The sequence below is a fragment of the Labrus mixtus genome, chromosome 1 (genome assembly GCF_963584025.1).
Source record: "Labrus mixtus chromosome 1, fLabMix1.1, whole genome shotgun sequence".
In the NCBI taxonomy this organism is placed as follows: Eukaryota; Metazoa; Chordata; class Actinopteri; order Labriformes; family Labridae; genus Labrus; species Labrus mixtus.
In genome coordinates, this window is record NC_083612.1 from 14,983,819 (window position 1) to 15,000,097 (window position 16,279).

A 16,279-nucleotide genomic window follows, 5' to 3' on the forward strand; every position below is an offset into this window, starting at 1 on the left:
CTCGAGTGCTCTGCACGAGTCTACACTGGTTTCTAGATACCTGTAATAAAAAAAACTTAAAGACACAACATTAACTTGTGTGCCATTTGTATGTAATCTTTATACCCCACATTGTCTTTTAATCTCAGAAATGATGAACTAGAATATGAAATAGAAGGCTTTCAGTCCGCCTGTCAGTCTTTTTTTTGAGGGGGTTTAATAACCACTTGATTATTATTTCCCTAAATATTATGTAAATATTATATACAGTAGATTTTTTTTTACAATTATTGGTCAAATGTACATTTAATAGACACGTTTTTATGGTAACAAACTGTGAAACAATGTTTCCAGCTGGAACTCTGAATCCTGAAACAGTCATGAAGAAACAAACACACACTAATTTGAAGCAGTTTTAATAAATAGTCATATGAGCTGTTTGAGGTTAATATAATCGTTATATCTGAAACAAATTCTTTTTAGAGCATTGAGAAAGAAAATCGACATGTACAAGTAGAAAGAAAACGGATTATGAGCTCATGCTAGGCAATCAAACTGTAACCGGAAGAAGAGCGTCAAATCCTTCAAGCTCACATTTCTGGTCCATTCAGGGAAAATATCAGTATATGTTGTGCTTGCTCTTGTCAGTCAGTCAGCCGGTCAGTCGGTCAGGCAGTAAATGCTGACACACTTGTGTGAGTGAATAAGATCTATTCGTCTTGTATTCAAATTCTCCCAGGTCAGTATTAAACACAGAGATGTAATTAGTCATGTAAATCTCAAGTTCAGCCTCCTAGATACCCACACCTTCAAAACCAGCCTCAGTGGTACAAGCCATGAAGGATGCCAAGTTTTCCCAGTAATGTTTCCTCTAAATACTTTGTTGTTTGAGTATAATTATGTAAAGAGTTAAGTATATTAAACAGAGAACAAATTCGATGGCAGAGTTTTTAGAAGCAGGTTTTTCCGTCTTGTCAAGTGAGACAGACAGGATCACAGCATCGGTATCATTTTAAAGCATTGAGAGTCGAGGATGAATGTCTCATGATATTAAATGCCTGGTGGTCTACATAACAACATCACTTAATTGCATATTGTATGAGTGAACAAATGTGGCTAATATGAACAAGAAACAATCTCAATCCCTCTTCTCTTGAGAAAGAACGCACAGAATCAACAATCACAGTCTCTACCATCGTTAAGATCATGTTAAACATCAGAAGGTTAAAGGGTTAAACCCAGAAGTCATGTGCAGTCTTTAGGAGTATGAGAATGCTATGGTGGCTGCTACTTTTAAGAAAAGCGAAAATCGTTTTTGGTCACATAATAGATAAAACACCTTGCCCTTGAGTATTTACATGTCTAAATGTGCAACATCAGCATTAGTAAGTATGTACATGCCGTCTTAACCTCACAGTACAAGGAAGCTGAAAATCAGTTCTGCGACCGCGGAGTGCAACAGAAATGACAGTGAAGAGCTTTTCAACCGGCTGTCTGCCCTCCCACACAACAATCACGGTAAAGAAGTAAAAGGAGCATCTGATTAGTCCCTAGATTATCAGTAATATGAACAGACAGCATGTCTTAACAGGTAAAGAGTCCTCTAGTAGCTGAAGCATTGCAACTGTCTCCTGTCTGCAACACACGGGATCTCACGGCCACACGCTCGACTCTATCCACGCGTGCACGTTCACCACTGGTTAAACCGCATCTACATGGCCCAGGTCCTCAGAGCTGTGGTTTTAAAGGAAAAAACAACCTGTGGGCGCGAAAACCTCGCTGCTCCTGGTGTCGTGTTGTCTCTTTGTGTTCGACAGCTTCATCACAGGCTCGAGTAGAACAGGATGTAGGCAGCGGAGGACTTGACGGAGGAGGTGGAGATATCAGACACTTCGTGGTCATCAAACTTGTACCAGCGCTGTTTGGGGGTGTTCTTACAGTAGGCTGTGTAATGGCCGCCGTCTAAGCCGCCATAGTGGTTCTGGAAGGGGAAGAAAAGAAGGTTTCTTATTCACCTCTGTTAACAGATCGTCATTAGCTTTGATTGATACTTATATAACAGTTATCGTCTAAGATGTCCTTTAAAATTCCTTTTTATTTTTGTTGTAGATTTGATTTTTTGCGCATTTCTCAAATATTTAAAAATACACTATATGTATCTTTAATGTATTGTTGAATTTATTTCGTTCTTGAATTGTTTTGACACTTCGCTTCATGGAGGATTTTATTTCACCTCGAGCAACAACAGGGTGGTTATCTAAAAAGAAATCTCTCCACAACAAATAATCCACTTCTACTTACAGAAACTCCATAAAGGCCATATCTCTTCAGGGTCTGTTTGGGTCCAATGACGTACTGGGTCAGGTCCAGACAGTCGAGAGGGAAATCTACAGTCGTCTGCAGTTTCTGCTTCCATCTACCCTCGTATGAGAATCTGCAGAAATAATATTATAACAGAAATGGTGTCAATGATGGAACACTAAAAAATGCTGACTATCAGTACAGGTTATACATTTCTCATTCTGCTAAGCCTTTGATTATAGATATAAAAATAAGTAACAGACCGTTTTAAGTGCACCAGGAGAATAGGTGGGACTTTCCAGATCTCCAGTTTCTTGGTGGAATCTCTGTGGGTTTTGCAATGTCTGCAGAACACCTTGTTGTTGTCAGTCAGTTTCTCCTCCTTAGAAAACAGTCTCAGACAATCCTGACAAGAAGCAGCAAACAATGTAGCTGTTTTATAAAGCAAAATGACTCTGAGATCCTTTATATGTTTGTTTTTTTGACAATTTATAATATTTTTACACAATCATATGTTATGAGAAAGTTTTTTTTTTAATCCAATCGTTAATCTATTTGTCGTGAGTACTGTAAGGAAAGCTGCAGACAAGAAGGATGTTCTATTTCATCCTTCCTGACCGCCAGAGGCGGTGCTTTAAGCACTGAATGATGCCATATCGTGCATGTGCAGGTCGAGGGTGTGACCCCGACAGGTCTATATCTTCTGGTGTCATCAGAGGATCTGTTCCTTCAGAATCTTCTCGCGAGACACGATGATTCCGAGTGACCAGAAGCTCTGGCGGTCATCCAGGATTCATAGAACCGTAGTTACATACGTAACCTTCGTTTTAAACTGGAGTAGCTTTGCGTCAAGTGACATAGCTTCAAATGTAAAATCCCCACAAGCCTAAAGCTAATCTGTGAAAGCAGAGACAAACTCCTTACAGACGCCTTACTCACCTGCAGGGAGCACTTGCTGGTGGAGGCCAGCGGCAGCGACAGGTACATAAAGGTCTCAAACGTCCGTGACTTGCGATGGCAGGTCAGACACTGCACGGTCGACTTGAACTGACCCTGGAACAGTGCTACAATGATGGACTCGTTCAGCAGCTTGTGTTTGTTCCAGGCCACGTCTGCTGCTGACTGATCGTCCAGATGGTCGTTTTCCTCCTCCTTGTATCGTTTCCTGTTGTCGGCCTGACATTACACATGGAAAAACAACATGACTGACTACACAAGAACAACTGGAGGTTTAGGTGATAGAAAAACCTGCCTTCAAGGTTCAGCTAACGCTCAATGGATAACAGAGAATATAATGGTTCAAATTATAATGTAAGGGTTACCACTAAAAATGACTCTCAACTCTTTCAGCTTCATTAGCATGCAGTACAGCCAATTCACTTTCATTATGAGAGGCAGGAAGGTATGCAAGGCAAGGTTTACGCTTGCTAATTAATATCTCATCAATTAGACTGACTGATTTATCAATTAGCCTGGAGTGACAGAGAGGGCTGGGACTGGGCCAGCCCAATGGCGACAGGTCTGAACATCACACAAAAGGGAAATGATGAGATGGAAAATGTGTCATGAGAAATGCATGTCATCCTTTAAAATTGAGAGCGAATAGCTTAAAAATGGTCTGAGTGCACTACTTCTCGTCAACCCCAGGGGGGAGACAGTGTCAAAGAATCTCAAGAGCTTCTCTGACAGCGTTCAGTAGGAAAAATGTCTGTTCAAAAAGGATCTGATTTTTTGATATTTCAGCAAGGTTAAAATACAAAAACCTTAAAGATCTAGCTGTGAAATGACCTCTTCCTTGATTTTTTTTTTAAATCTAACTAGTCCTTTCCTCCATTCAAGTGCACGAGTCTAGAATAATCAGTCTAGTATAATCAGTTTGATACAGGCAATGAGGCATGTCTTGGGTCTACATGCACAGAGGTTCTGACAGAGTATCAGACCAGACAGATGCAGACACTCCACACTCACACCGCTGCAGGAGGACCAAGGACACACAGCTATTTACTTACTCTCTAATTTGCCATCAAAATGAAACCCGGTGAAAAAAAAAAAAACAGAAAGAAGGAAAATGACAAAAAAAACAAGTTTCTCATTGTAAACAGGCAAATGTGCAACAACATACAGGGGTGTAGTAGACGCCTTAGCAGCCATGTTGAAAGGAATAACTTGAATTATTTATACACTCAATACTTCTTTTCAGGATGAGGATATTTAAATGTCAATGTTTCTTTTGTTGATACCAAATCCTTTTATTTAAGTCACACTGATGATTCTGTCATGAATAGGCGTGATAAGGTGTGCTCTTACCTTGTTCAGGTCTTCATGAAGTCCATCCATGAGGAACAGCAGCAGCTCCTGGGAGTCCTGCTGGTCATAGCCAGCAAACTGCTCATTGATCTTTCCTATAGTGATCTTGAAGTCCCGCGGACTGATGCACTTGTACAAACCAGCCCACAGAGCCTTCATGATCACACCAAACTCCTCTGCCACCTCCCCTTTATGGCCGAGTATGTTGTACCTGTCAGAGAAAGAGAACAGAGGCAGGTCGGACGCACATTTCCCCCATCACAGACTCTTCACGGTAGCTCAATCTGTTTATTTTTAGCGCTGACCTGTTGATGTCATCCATGTAGAGGTTGTTGTTGAAGTACTCAGACATGGCAGGCGAGTTGCACAGACACTGCAAGATGGAGTTCATGTAGCAGGTGTTTCCCATGTTACGGAGGCCAGTCAGTGACTGACCCATACCGCCAAAAGTAGGATTCAGGTTCCGAATTTTGGCAGCAGAAGGCCTCGCGATCTCCACTTTAGAGTAGACTTTAGCAGGAGCGGGTCTGGGAGGCAAAGGGACAAAATTAGAATCAGATTAGTTTCCTCAAAAATATGACTTTATTTAACATATCAGATATATTACTGTGGAATTATGGATACTTTAGACCAAGATTTCCCAATGAGACCATTTTATCTTTGGAGATGTATGGATAGGTGGTCTATGTCAAATTGTGCCATCAAGGCTTCTTTCAGGGCAACCGGAGGTGTGGCCGGTGACTCCGCATGTCACCAGCAAGAGGCTAGCCTGATAAGCCAGCTGTTAGCTTGGTGATTAAGAGAGTTGTTGCAATGGAAATGTCTCCTCTCCACGTTTCAGAACACTACAGATCACACACAGCAAATAGTTTCAACCCATATTTTCTGGAAATTTTATTCTGAATTGGTTGATAAGACCCTAAATGGAGGACACCGTTCACTTTACGAAGGTGCTTGAAAATCCTGGGACTGACTTTGGGAGTTTTGATAGGAGAGGTGTGATAAATCTTAAAGTGTAACATAAAACCTCGGTGGTCCTTACTTGGTCTCTCTGTTGATGGTGGGTATGACAGGAGCAGCCGTCTGGGCAGCTGCCTTCTTCTGGACCTCCTCTCTCAGGTCCTGGCTGATGTCAGGAGAGGAGTAAGAGCGTTTCAGTTTAGACTGCTCCCGCTCTTGGTCGTGGTTGGAGTCAGGCTCAGCTGGTTGCGGTGGTTTTTGTTTGACTGTTGGTGGTGTGGAGGGTGGGGTCTGGGGAACAGTAACCTCAGGGGGGTACAGATGGACTCTGTTGGTTGGAGAATGGTAGTACCGGTACGTCCCTGTCACTATGTCAAGGAACTAGACAAAGACAGAAGTGTGGAGGTCAAGAGGTGAAATAGAACATTAGGCAGGAAGTGATAATCAGGTTTAAAGACATAATTATGAGTTTCTTCTTTTTTTAAATTCAAATTATCTCCACTCATTCCAAATGATGAAGCATGTTTTATACAGTTACACTGACCTTCATCCAACCATCTGGAAGGCCTGGTACACTCCTACCCATCTCCTCGCTCCGTGCTCGGGTCAGAGGTTCCCTCTGAGAAATGAACACACACACAGAAAGAAAAAAATGGAAATTCAATAGAAAGGACTTTGGAAGTTTGTCAGCCACTGTTCAACCATAAAGCTGAAAGACTCAAACTACACATCTTTATTTTTTAGTAGGCAGAAAGTCTGATGACTCTGAAACGTTCTACTTCTTTAAAGGAATAATAATGCAACATTTTAAACATTAATATATCAAATATATCCTAACTAAATACATATATTATTAAGTAATGACTTTCTAAAGGAAGAGTGAATTCAAACTCCCTCTAGGTTTGTTGTTCTGAGCTCTGTGTTCACACTGACGGCACTTCCTGCAGCTTGTTTATGTGTCATTCAGATTCTCAAACCTGTTTCATTCATGTGTTTTTCAAGTGAATCCCTCTCTGTTCAACTGTAGCAGGAGAACTAACCGACTTTTGGAACCAAAGGAAATACTTTCTTTGGTCTAAAAAAACCTCAAAGAAATAAGAACCAAATCAATTTTGGGCTGCCCTCAGTCGAAACACTCGTTTTAATTTGGTTGTCTGCCTCGTTCGTTTTAAATGTAAGACATCACCAAAGGAATTCTCTAGTTTACTTTTTGTGACAGACCAAAAAACTCAGTTTTGTAGTGCCTTAACACACAGACACTCACCTTGATTTCACTAACAATATGGTTGGGAGCAGGAGAGTCCAGAGACATGCTCTTTGAGGGTGTTTCAGAGTTCTGCTCCTTCCCTTTCCTCTCTTTCTCATCCCACACTCTGCTCTGTTTGTCCTCCTCTTCTTCCGCCTTCTGTCTTTCCAGTCTCTTTTTGTCCTGAGGTCCCTTCTCCTCCTCCTCTTTCTTCCTCTTCTCACGTTCCTCCTTTTCTATCCTTTCTTTCAACTCCTTCTCCCGCCTCTCTTCCTCTGATCGGCGCTCCTGGTTGCGTTTCTCCTGCTCTAGTTTCGCTTTCTCTATTCCTGCCACTGCCTCAGAGTGAATCTGGCTTTGTTCTTCTTTGGACAGAGAAGAGCTGGAGCTGAAGGGGGGTTTGACAGAGCGATCAGGGATGACTGGGCCGTTCTGGGTGAGATCCTTCGCAGACCCATTCTGGCTGGGTTTTGGCTCGTCAGACACTCTGACAGAGGGTTTCTTGGTCCGGTCGAACTGGAAAGAAAGAACAGGAAGATTAAAAAACACAATCTTTTTTGTATTCTCAAAAAATTGTTAGATATCAAGAGGGGTACAATACCTGTGGGAAGGCCTTGGCTGTTGCAGGTGATTGGCTGGATGTGCCTGTCACAGGACCCTTACTGAGGTCTAACCCAGAGTTTGTTTGGCCTGTTACCTGGGAATCAACAGTGTCGGGCAACCTGTCAGCAACCATGGAAGTTTTAGATGTGGGGGGTTCTGCTGGGGCGACCCCATTCACCAGCACAGGAGCAGAGGGTTCCTGAGGCTCCGGTTGAGGCTCAGGGTCTGGTGGAGGTGGAGTCGGAGGCTTTGGTTCCTCCAAGGATGGGTAGCTAAAGTTTACTGATCAGAACGTGAGAGAAATCAATCAATTAATCAAGGGGGGAATGACACTACAGACATCAGAGACATACACACCATACATTCACAGATGCATATTTACACACAAAAAAAACCTTCTCAACTCTCTTTTCTCCATCTCAAGACCATCAAATATAACGTGTTAGCTTTCTCTCTTTTCCTGGTCTATTTTTGTCACTCCCTTTTGTCTTTGCTCATTTGTCTGCTCAATTCCTTGCTAGATAAGGTCTGATTATTTGTAACTGTATCAGGGTTGAAAATGACCTTTTTCCTCTACCAGCCACTCTCAGCATAATGTAGTAACGTATAATATTAGAATCAAGGCTCACAGTATTTTAGTAATGGAAACGTTTCAACTATCAAAGAAAACACTAACTTGCTCTTTCTCACCCAGAAAACGAAAAAAAAAAAACTGTTTTTGTTTTGTTATTTTAGTTTATTATTTGAGGCTGGTTAGAGTCTCCTATGTCCTTAAAGGCTGATTTAACTACAACTAAACCTCGACTGAGAGGCAAAATAATCTATTTATTTTTTTAGAAGTATATGAGCTCATATGAGGGGGGTCATCACAGTAAGGTTTGATTGTCATTTATTGCTGGTGAGAAAATGCATGCTGAGATGGAGTACCTTGATCTTTTAAATAAGTATTTAACATGCTCTGGAGACCAGTTTGTGTACATTTGCATAAAAACTTATTTTTTCAGAAATGCTTAGAGCGGGACAAGGGTGCAAGTCAGAATCAAAATCAGAAAAACAAACAAAGCATAAAGTAATCTAAAATCTAACATAAGTAAAGCCACATTCATTGAATAGATTACGAGTGACTGCATTGACACAGAGCAGTCACATGCCAGCAGTGCTTGTGATACTCACACTGAGGGAGTGTGTTGATGATGTTCTGTCTAGGGGGTTGTACTTTGGCGTTGGTTGTGTACATGGGGTAAAACAACAGCCAGTTCTCGTAGCCTCCCTCCAGCACCAGCGGCTCACTACGCAGGATAGTGATGCTGTCCCACTGTGGAGAGGGTCAACATGTCAATCGTTCCTCACGGTAAGAGACACACATGTTCACAAAGGCAAACCTGAACACAGTGTTACCTTGAAGAGGGCATCTTTGAGGCTCTGTAAGGTGGTCCCAAGTTTAAGGTCTGTCACAGAGCTGAACCAGTCCAACAGCACTATATAATCCACTAATCCCCGTCGTCTCCAATGCTCTTTGGACACCTCTGGCAGTTTTGCCTCAATCTGATTCACAGTGATTCTGAAAAGCCAAGAGAAGAGGTCAGTTTTAGGAGTAGAAACTTTTTTTCTTTCATTATAAAAAACAGATACAAACTACACATTACGCGTCAGATCAACCTATCAGGTACAAAGCCTTCCATCCCTCCTGACCCCTTTCTCACCCTGGGCTAATAGCCTCCTCAGGCACAGAGATGCAGGTCTGAGCTGGGACCTGAATGTGAGAATCCTCAAAGTCCTTGTGGCTGCGGGCATCCATGACAATTGTTGTAATCGTCTGGTCCTTCATCATGTGGAAAAGTTTCTCAGCTGTGATCCCACCAGGTAGCCCTGCAGCTATCAGAAACAAAAAAATAATCAAACAAGAGGGAAAAACCAAAAAGAAAAAGTTTTCATTCAGGAATCAACGTAATGGGTTACTGACCTAAAACAGCAAGGCAGCACATTTCTAAAGTAAACAATGACTTTAACTAATGTATCAGAATGAACTACAGAGCTTGATTAGACTTCTTTTTATTCTACTTACCTTTGGACTTGGAATTTTTCTGTTCATTCTGTTCTCCTTTCACCTGGAAAAAGAAACACAAAAACATGCTGAATTATTAAACTTGTTAACATGTTGATTTGAGTTACTTAATCAGGCTTGAAAATACTTATATACAAATGCTATTCATGTATTTCCCCCCACTCCCTCCTCCCAACATCTCCTGACTCTCTTCAGCTGTTCTAGCCAATAAAAGGAAAATAAACCCAAATTTAACTAAAATAAACTATAACTAAAATAAACTGTCCAAATTCAGTAGAAAAAAACCCGATAAAAGTTTAATGTTCAAATGTATGATAATAAATATGGAAAAAACACAAAAGATGTGTGTCTGATAGAAGACATTGTTGTCATTTCAATGACGTGTCTTCTTAATGAAACATCAAATATTAGAGGTCTTTACAGCATCAACTATTGGCCATTTAGAAACCCTATAATATTTTGATTAAATATTTTATTTAATATTCACCTCTACTGACGGATCTATGAAAGCCAAACCCCCCTTACTCAAAAGTCTGTGCATCATTAGATATCTCAACCTTTTTAATGTCTTTCTTGATGGCAGCTGATGATTTTGGAGAGCCTTGACCCCCGTCTTTCTCTGTCATTTCCTCCCTCCTTTTCTTCTCCTCTTGTTTCTCCTTCTCCTCAAGCTTCTTACGAACCTCGACTTCCTCATACCTGTTTAGAATGTGAAGATCAGAAGAGTCAAATACAATACAATGTGATATCATTCACCTGTTCTGAAGCATTTCCGTGTAGCTTTTGTATTATATATAAAATGTGAACACAACCAAAGCTTCATACCTGAGTTTAAGGCTTTCAGAGAGCTTCTCTGCTTCTTCAATGGCTTTCTTAAAACTGTTCGGCCCCAGCATGGTCATGTAATACTCCTATGGACAATGGAATCGAAAAGAGTCACTAACAAACAATAACAAAATTACAAATTCAACAGATACAATTATATATTGACTATACCGGTTGCTGCTTGAAGTCTGGCCTTTTCTTGATGATGTCATATACTGTTAAATACTTCATGTAGAGCACATACGATCTCTCCTCGTCCCGTTCGAGGCGAAATTCCTCTGCCGCCTTAAAGATTTTGCAGGCACTCTGAACATAGCTGGAAGACATGAAATAAGAAAACAGAACAGAGTCAAACAGAGTCAAACACAAGGTAAATCAGGTTAAAAGTGTCTTTTCAAGGTAATTGGCGGATTCACCAATTAGTAAGTCACTGGTTCAGCAAAATCCCAACTGGGCTTTAAATGCCTAGGAAAGTTGATATCAGCAGTGGTACAATGTAAATTTGAACATAAACTTAAGAAGTGTACAGACACCTCCCCCCTTTTCTCCCCCTGAGTCAGGGCAAACCTGTCCATAATTAAATACCAAATCTTATGTTCTGACTATACTTCTTTTTGTGCGCGGGTTCTTCAGCCGCTTAGGTGGTAGCCTGGATGTGAGCAGCTGTTGTCTTTCCTTTTACTGATCAAGTTGAGCAGTGTGTGTGAGTGATTTTGTCTCTTTTACAGGTTATACTGTTTTTCCTATTTACTTATGTTGTATGCACATAACGACTTTCATTCCTGTTAATGTTCTTTGTTCATTTATTTATTTATGTTTGTCTCGTCAATTTTCATTATTATTATTGTTGGTAATATTTATTATTATCATGATTTTTTTTTGATAGTACTCTCAAATGTACTTCTATTTTTTCACACTTATTTGTTTTTATTTGGTTATTGTATTTATTTATTTTTTTCTGTGAGTTTTCCAATCTTGCACTTTTATTCTTGTCTTCAAACTAAGAGGTTTATTTATTGGTCTGGGAGGTGTTGTTTACAGGGCGAAGTGATACTGGGTTTCTGAATGTTTCTGAGGAAAAAAGAAAAATGTTGACTGCATCCCAATTGCACTGTATGTTTTGAACTTGCTTTAATAAAAATATGTTGGAATAAAAAGAAGAAAGAAGTGTACAGACAGATTATTTTACTACTTTAATTGTTATTTCCATTTGTATGCAACTTTCCAATTCCACCAAACTATTTAAAAACCTTCCTGTGATTAAAAACAATCAATCGGGATTAAGATAGTTCTCTCTTCTTTAACTTTAAAGTGTATGCAAAGCCTATTTATTTCGATCATACGGAGCTGGTTACATCTCCAGACACCAGTAAACATGAAGCTTACTTTCTGGTGCTGGTCTTGTCTGCCTTAATTTCAGCCTTTTTATTGAGTTCTCCCAGAGATGAGGACAGGTACAGGTCCTTGACCCCGGTGGACACAGCAGGCATCTTGTTCAGTCAGTGGTGTCTGGACATCTCTGGAAACAATGTTAGACAAGATAACATAAACAAACACACCCCGATACTTCACATTTTCTTCTCAAATCGCACTTTGTTTTTCAGTTTTGTTCACAAACTGTTTAGTTATTAATCAGTAACATCGCAGCGTGGTTACACATTTCAACTTTAAACATTTAAAGATGGCGACAACAGGTTAAACATGTCATTTAAATGGTAACTTACACCCAGTTGGCTAAATGTTTCATATTTCTGGTTGTTTCTCTTTGTTTGTAACGCGATAGCCTCCATTATTTAGCTTCTTGCTTTGCGCAGGAAACGTCAACACTGACGACAACAACATGTTTTCATGCTAACTTTAGCCCCGGCCGTCTGTCTTCACTGGATATCTAATGGCCAGTCAATGCATATTCAATTAACATCATTCAACGTAGAGCAACAATTCCCCCACTGGTTTGATCTAAACACCATTTTAGGTAATTTAACATTAACGCAGCTTTGTTACCCTCCCCAGTTAGCCAGCTAAGCTAGCTCCATTAGCTAGCTGCGCAGTGAGCTCACGCAGGTCAGGTGAGTGACAGAAACACAGAAACACAGGTCGTAACCAGGTGCAGAATTAAAGAGATATCACACAGCAGGAATGTGGACAGACATATAGTTGACAAGTGTTAGATAAAATAAAAAATAATGTTGAAAATTACCTCAATCTGATCGGTAGCTTTCACTTTGCACTTTTTTTTTTTTGACAGCTGATTCCTTGTTCCGCCTCCTTCTTCTTCTTCTACGCTTCTGTTTTGTTGTCAGCTGGTATACTTTAATGTTGCATTACTGCCATCTTCTGGAGGTCGTTTTTTCTGATCACTTTCTTTGTAGGCTTTAGCTCCTTACCTAAAATGAAACACCTATAATAAAACCCCTTTATTTACAATATCTCACATTTGTATCGCTCCTTTGTATTTCCTGCATGCATAAAAGATAAATTGTGTGATGGTGTTTCAGATTCTTTGTATTGTTCTTAAACCAGTCAGGTGCATTCCTTCTTTGTGTGTTGTTCACACCTTGTAATAACCTTGCACTGTAGTCCTGCTAAACTTTATCTTCTAGAGAGAATGAATGGTGGATAAACAGAGTGATGTGCCCACTGCAGCCTGACAAAAAAGACTGAAACAACAACAGGCTACAACGAGGACGAGGGAAAAGGGTCAATTTGAATCTGTGACTTTCAGCCACTTACAAACATACTTTACATTAACGCACACATATCAACCACATGTTGTGTGAATTAGGTCAGTCATTTGTATAATGGTCATTTGTACAATTTCACACAGTGGCAAAACTTTGTTAAACTGAATACAAGCAAACATAATGATTGCTTTAAAAAAGGAAATATGTATAAATAATGAACATGTTTATTGATGATCAAAAAAGTGTACCTATGTGGCACTGAAATTCCATAACGTGTCGGCCTCTGCAACACATTGTTATTTTAGGGGAAGTAAAAATGGCTATAAATCTGAATTCATTTACGATCTGTAATTGGCAATTTCATTTTACCTTTATTTATTCTCGAGAAATCATTGAGGGCAAGCCCTCATTTACAATGACGTCGAGAGTACAATTAAAATGAATAAGAGACAAAAAAGACAAAAAACAACAAAGACAAAATGCATAGATTATAAGACCAGAAGAATAAGCAGTAAGCAGGTAACTACAGTTAATAACATTTACACTCATGAGTACAGTGAGCTGTGATCAAGTTTTTAAATTGACCCATGGTAACCATTGTATTGAGTTTTAATGTGATTTGTATTGTGTTCCAGGTGTGTGCAGCACAATAGGTGAAGGATGTTTTCCCAAAGTTCGTTTTTACATGTGGAACCGTTAACATTAGCCAGTCACTTGATCGAGTCTGATACTGATTATCAGCCCAGATTAATAAAGAAGTGATGTATGCTGGTAGATTACCCGAAAGTGATTTATAAATAAATAGCAGCCAATGCCGTTCACGTCTAACTGTTAGTGAAGGCCAACCAACTTTATCGTACAGGATTGATTGATGGATTGGATTCTAAAACTCATTGACCAAAATGTTGTGATTTTGGGTTTGAACCTCCTGATGAGGAAGCAACATTCATTTATTCATTTTCAGTGAGTGAGTGAGTGAATGAGAAAATACAATTCTGCTGGGAAAATAAAGACAGGCTGCATGTTGTCTGTTTCAGGATTGCCTTGTTAAAACTTGCAAACACATCCACACTGGGCCAGTACAACCTGTCTGACTTGTTGGCTTCTTAGTGGCTCCATTACCACTTCTTTATTTAGGTTAACGGCGGCAGTGTGGAAATTGCAAGTTCAGCTCTGCTACTGTTTCAGGGGACACCAAAATGAAAATGTCATAAAATAAAATGATATTAATAAAAGTATATATATTTCTGAATCATAAGTTCCTTCCTGTTCCATCTTTCTTCTTTCATTCACAAACGGACTCATTTGAGTCAGTCTGCTCTCAAATACGTGTCCAAATTATGTCTGACTTTGGCTTTGTTTGATCAGGCCAATGTTTTCTGTTCGACAGGCTGATGTCAGGTTGTTAAATCGTCTTATTTCAATAAAAGTAACAGAACATGACCCATCAGGAAGCAATTTGACTTTGATGTCACCAGCTTCAATTGAACAATTATGCTTAAACCTGCTTTCATCAGACTCAGACCACCCAACGTAAAAGGGGCACCAGGAGTACAATAGTCACAGTGTGCTCTGCTTATTTCTGTGTCTAATGCGACACACACTTGTCATTAATCTAGTCACTGCCTGCTACAATGGCTTCCTGCTTACAACGGGATCAAACGTCTGTGCAGCAGCTATTTCTGAGATTCAAAGAACTTGTGGATTTAAGCTGTAAATCAAAGGAAGATTGTGGCGGGATTTTACAGACCTTGGTTAAAAAAACACTCACATCCCATAACCTTACAAGAGTAGAAAATAGGGGAAAACATTATTCAAGAGTGTTTCTGATAAATCATCTGCATGCAGTGTTAATACATAATTCACATACAGACTCTATATGTCCAAATTAACTGTCTTAAAATACTATTAAAGTTTTTTAAAACCCTTTTTAATCATAATGAATACAGGTTTCAAATTGCTTAATAAACATCCTCTGGTTCTTTGTATGTTTTAATGAATGAATCCACTGCCTTCTATCAAAGTCTTTCCGGTATGACATTGGTGTGTACTTTAGGCGTTTTTTGGATTGTGGTCACATTTGGGTCCAACCATTAGTTTCCCCAGAGAAGCCAATGAGAGCGAGCACCTGTCGAGCATAATGCACCGTAAACAGCACAGTGTGTGTGTGCAGGCCAGGTGCTTCTTCAGCTTCAGTCAGAGTTTAAAAGCAGAGATAACCTGTGAATTCAATGGGGTTATACCTTCATCAGCTAAGTACTTATAGCTGTTTGCTCATGCATTGTTCTTTTCTTCTTTTTGTACAATGTCCCCTGAACTGAAATTTGTTTCTGAGTAATCATAAACAATATACTGCTGTGCTCTAACAGTCCTCCTTTATAACTCTCAGTCAGATGAAGTAAAAAGCTGTTAACGGTATCAATAATGGAACAATCAGCAACATAAGAGGGCCCCTTTTTGTACAAAAAGAAGAAAAGAACAATGCATGAGCAAACAGTTATAAGTACTTAGCTGATGAAGGTATAACCCCATTGAATTCACAGGTTATCTCTGCTTTTAAACTCTGACTGAAGCTGAAGAAGCACCTGGCCTGCACACACACACTGTGCTGTTTACGGTGCATTATGCTCGACATGTGCTCGCTCTCTCTCTCTTCTCTGGGGAAACTAATGGTTGGACCCAAATGTGACCACAATCCAAAAAACGCCTAAAGTACACACCAATGTCATACCGGAAAGACTTTGATAGAAGGCAGTGGATTCATTCATTAAAACATACAAAGAACCAGAGGATCGTTATTTAAGCAATTTGAAACCTGTATTCATTATGATCACACATTCATTATCATTTTCTACTTTCATCATTTTCACGCAGGCTGGTCTCGAACTCGTTAATTTACGAGATTATTCTCGAAATCTAACGTGATGCAAAATGTAGAAAAATAGGAAGTCATAGTATAAGCATTTGCTTTTATATTCAACATCAAAAATGACGCTAACATTTTATCCATAGAGTTAATCTGTTCAAGGTGCAGAAGGGTTGATGGCTTCATGCACAGTATATTATATGTTTATATTTCTTACCATAACATACAGTATTATTATTGTTCTACAATCGTACCATATTGCTAAGGTGTCAAAAGATAAAGTGTTACCAGTTGGGTTAATATTTAGAGTCAACAGGTTATGCAACCAAAATTTGTAATGATGGAAAAAAACATGCAAAGTTAATTTGTTGGTTCAAATGCGTCACCAGATCAGGGCGTGCTTTTCACAGAAAGGTCTATATAGTTCTGTGATCTCTGCAACT

The 16,279-nt window shown here is 39.7% G+C and overlaps 1 protein-coding gene across 1 annotated transcript; it reads right to left on the reverse strand.

Annotated features, from left to right (window-relative positions):
- Positions 1-378: 378 nt before the first annotated feature.
- usp8 (ubiquitin specific peptidase 8) lies at positions 379-12,640 on the reverse strand. The gene is made up of 19 exons (XM_061034521.1): positions 12,487-12,640; positions 11,673-11,805; positions 10,458-10,602; positions 10,287-10,372; positions 10,019-10,160; positions 9,462-9,504; positions 9,100-9,271; positions 8,795-8,957; positions 8,570-8,711; positions 7,395-7,678; positions 6,812-7,309; positions 6,092-6,166; positions 5,630-5,928; positions 4,893-5,114; positions 4,588-4,798; positions 3,220-3,456; positions 2,544-2,686; positions 2,281-2,413; positions 379-1,960 (listed from the first exon to the last, which is right to left on the reverse strand). The coding sequence occupies exons 2-19, from the start codon at positions 11,774-11,776 to the stop codon at positions 1,802-1,804; spliced, it is 3,258 nt and encodes a 1,085-aa protein (XP_060890504.1). The 5' UTR covers positions 11,777-11,805; positions 12,487-12,640; the 3' UTR covers positions 379-1,801.
- Between the last annotated feature and the right edge of the window lie 3,639 nt (positions 12,641-16,279).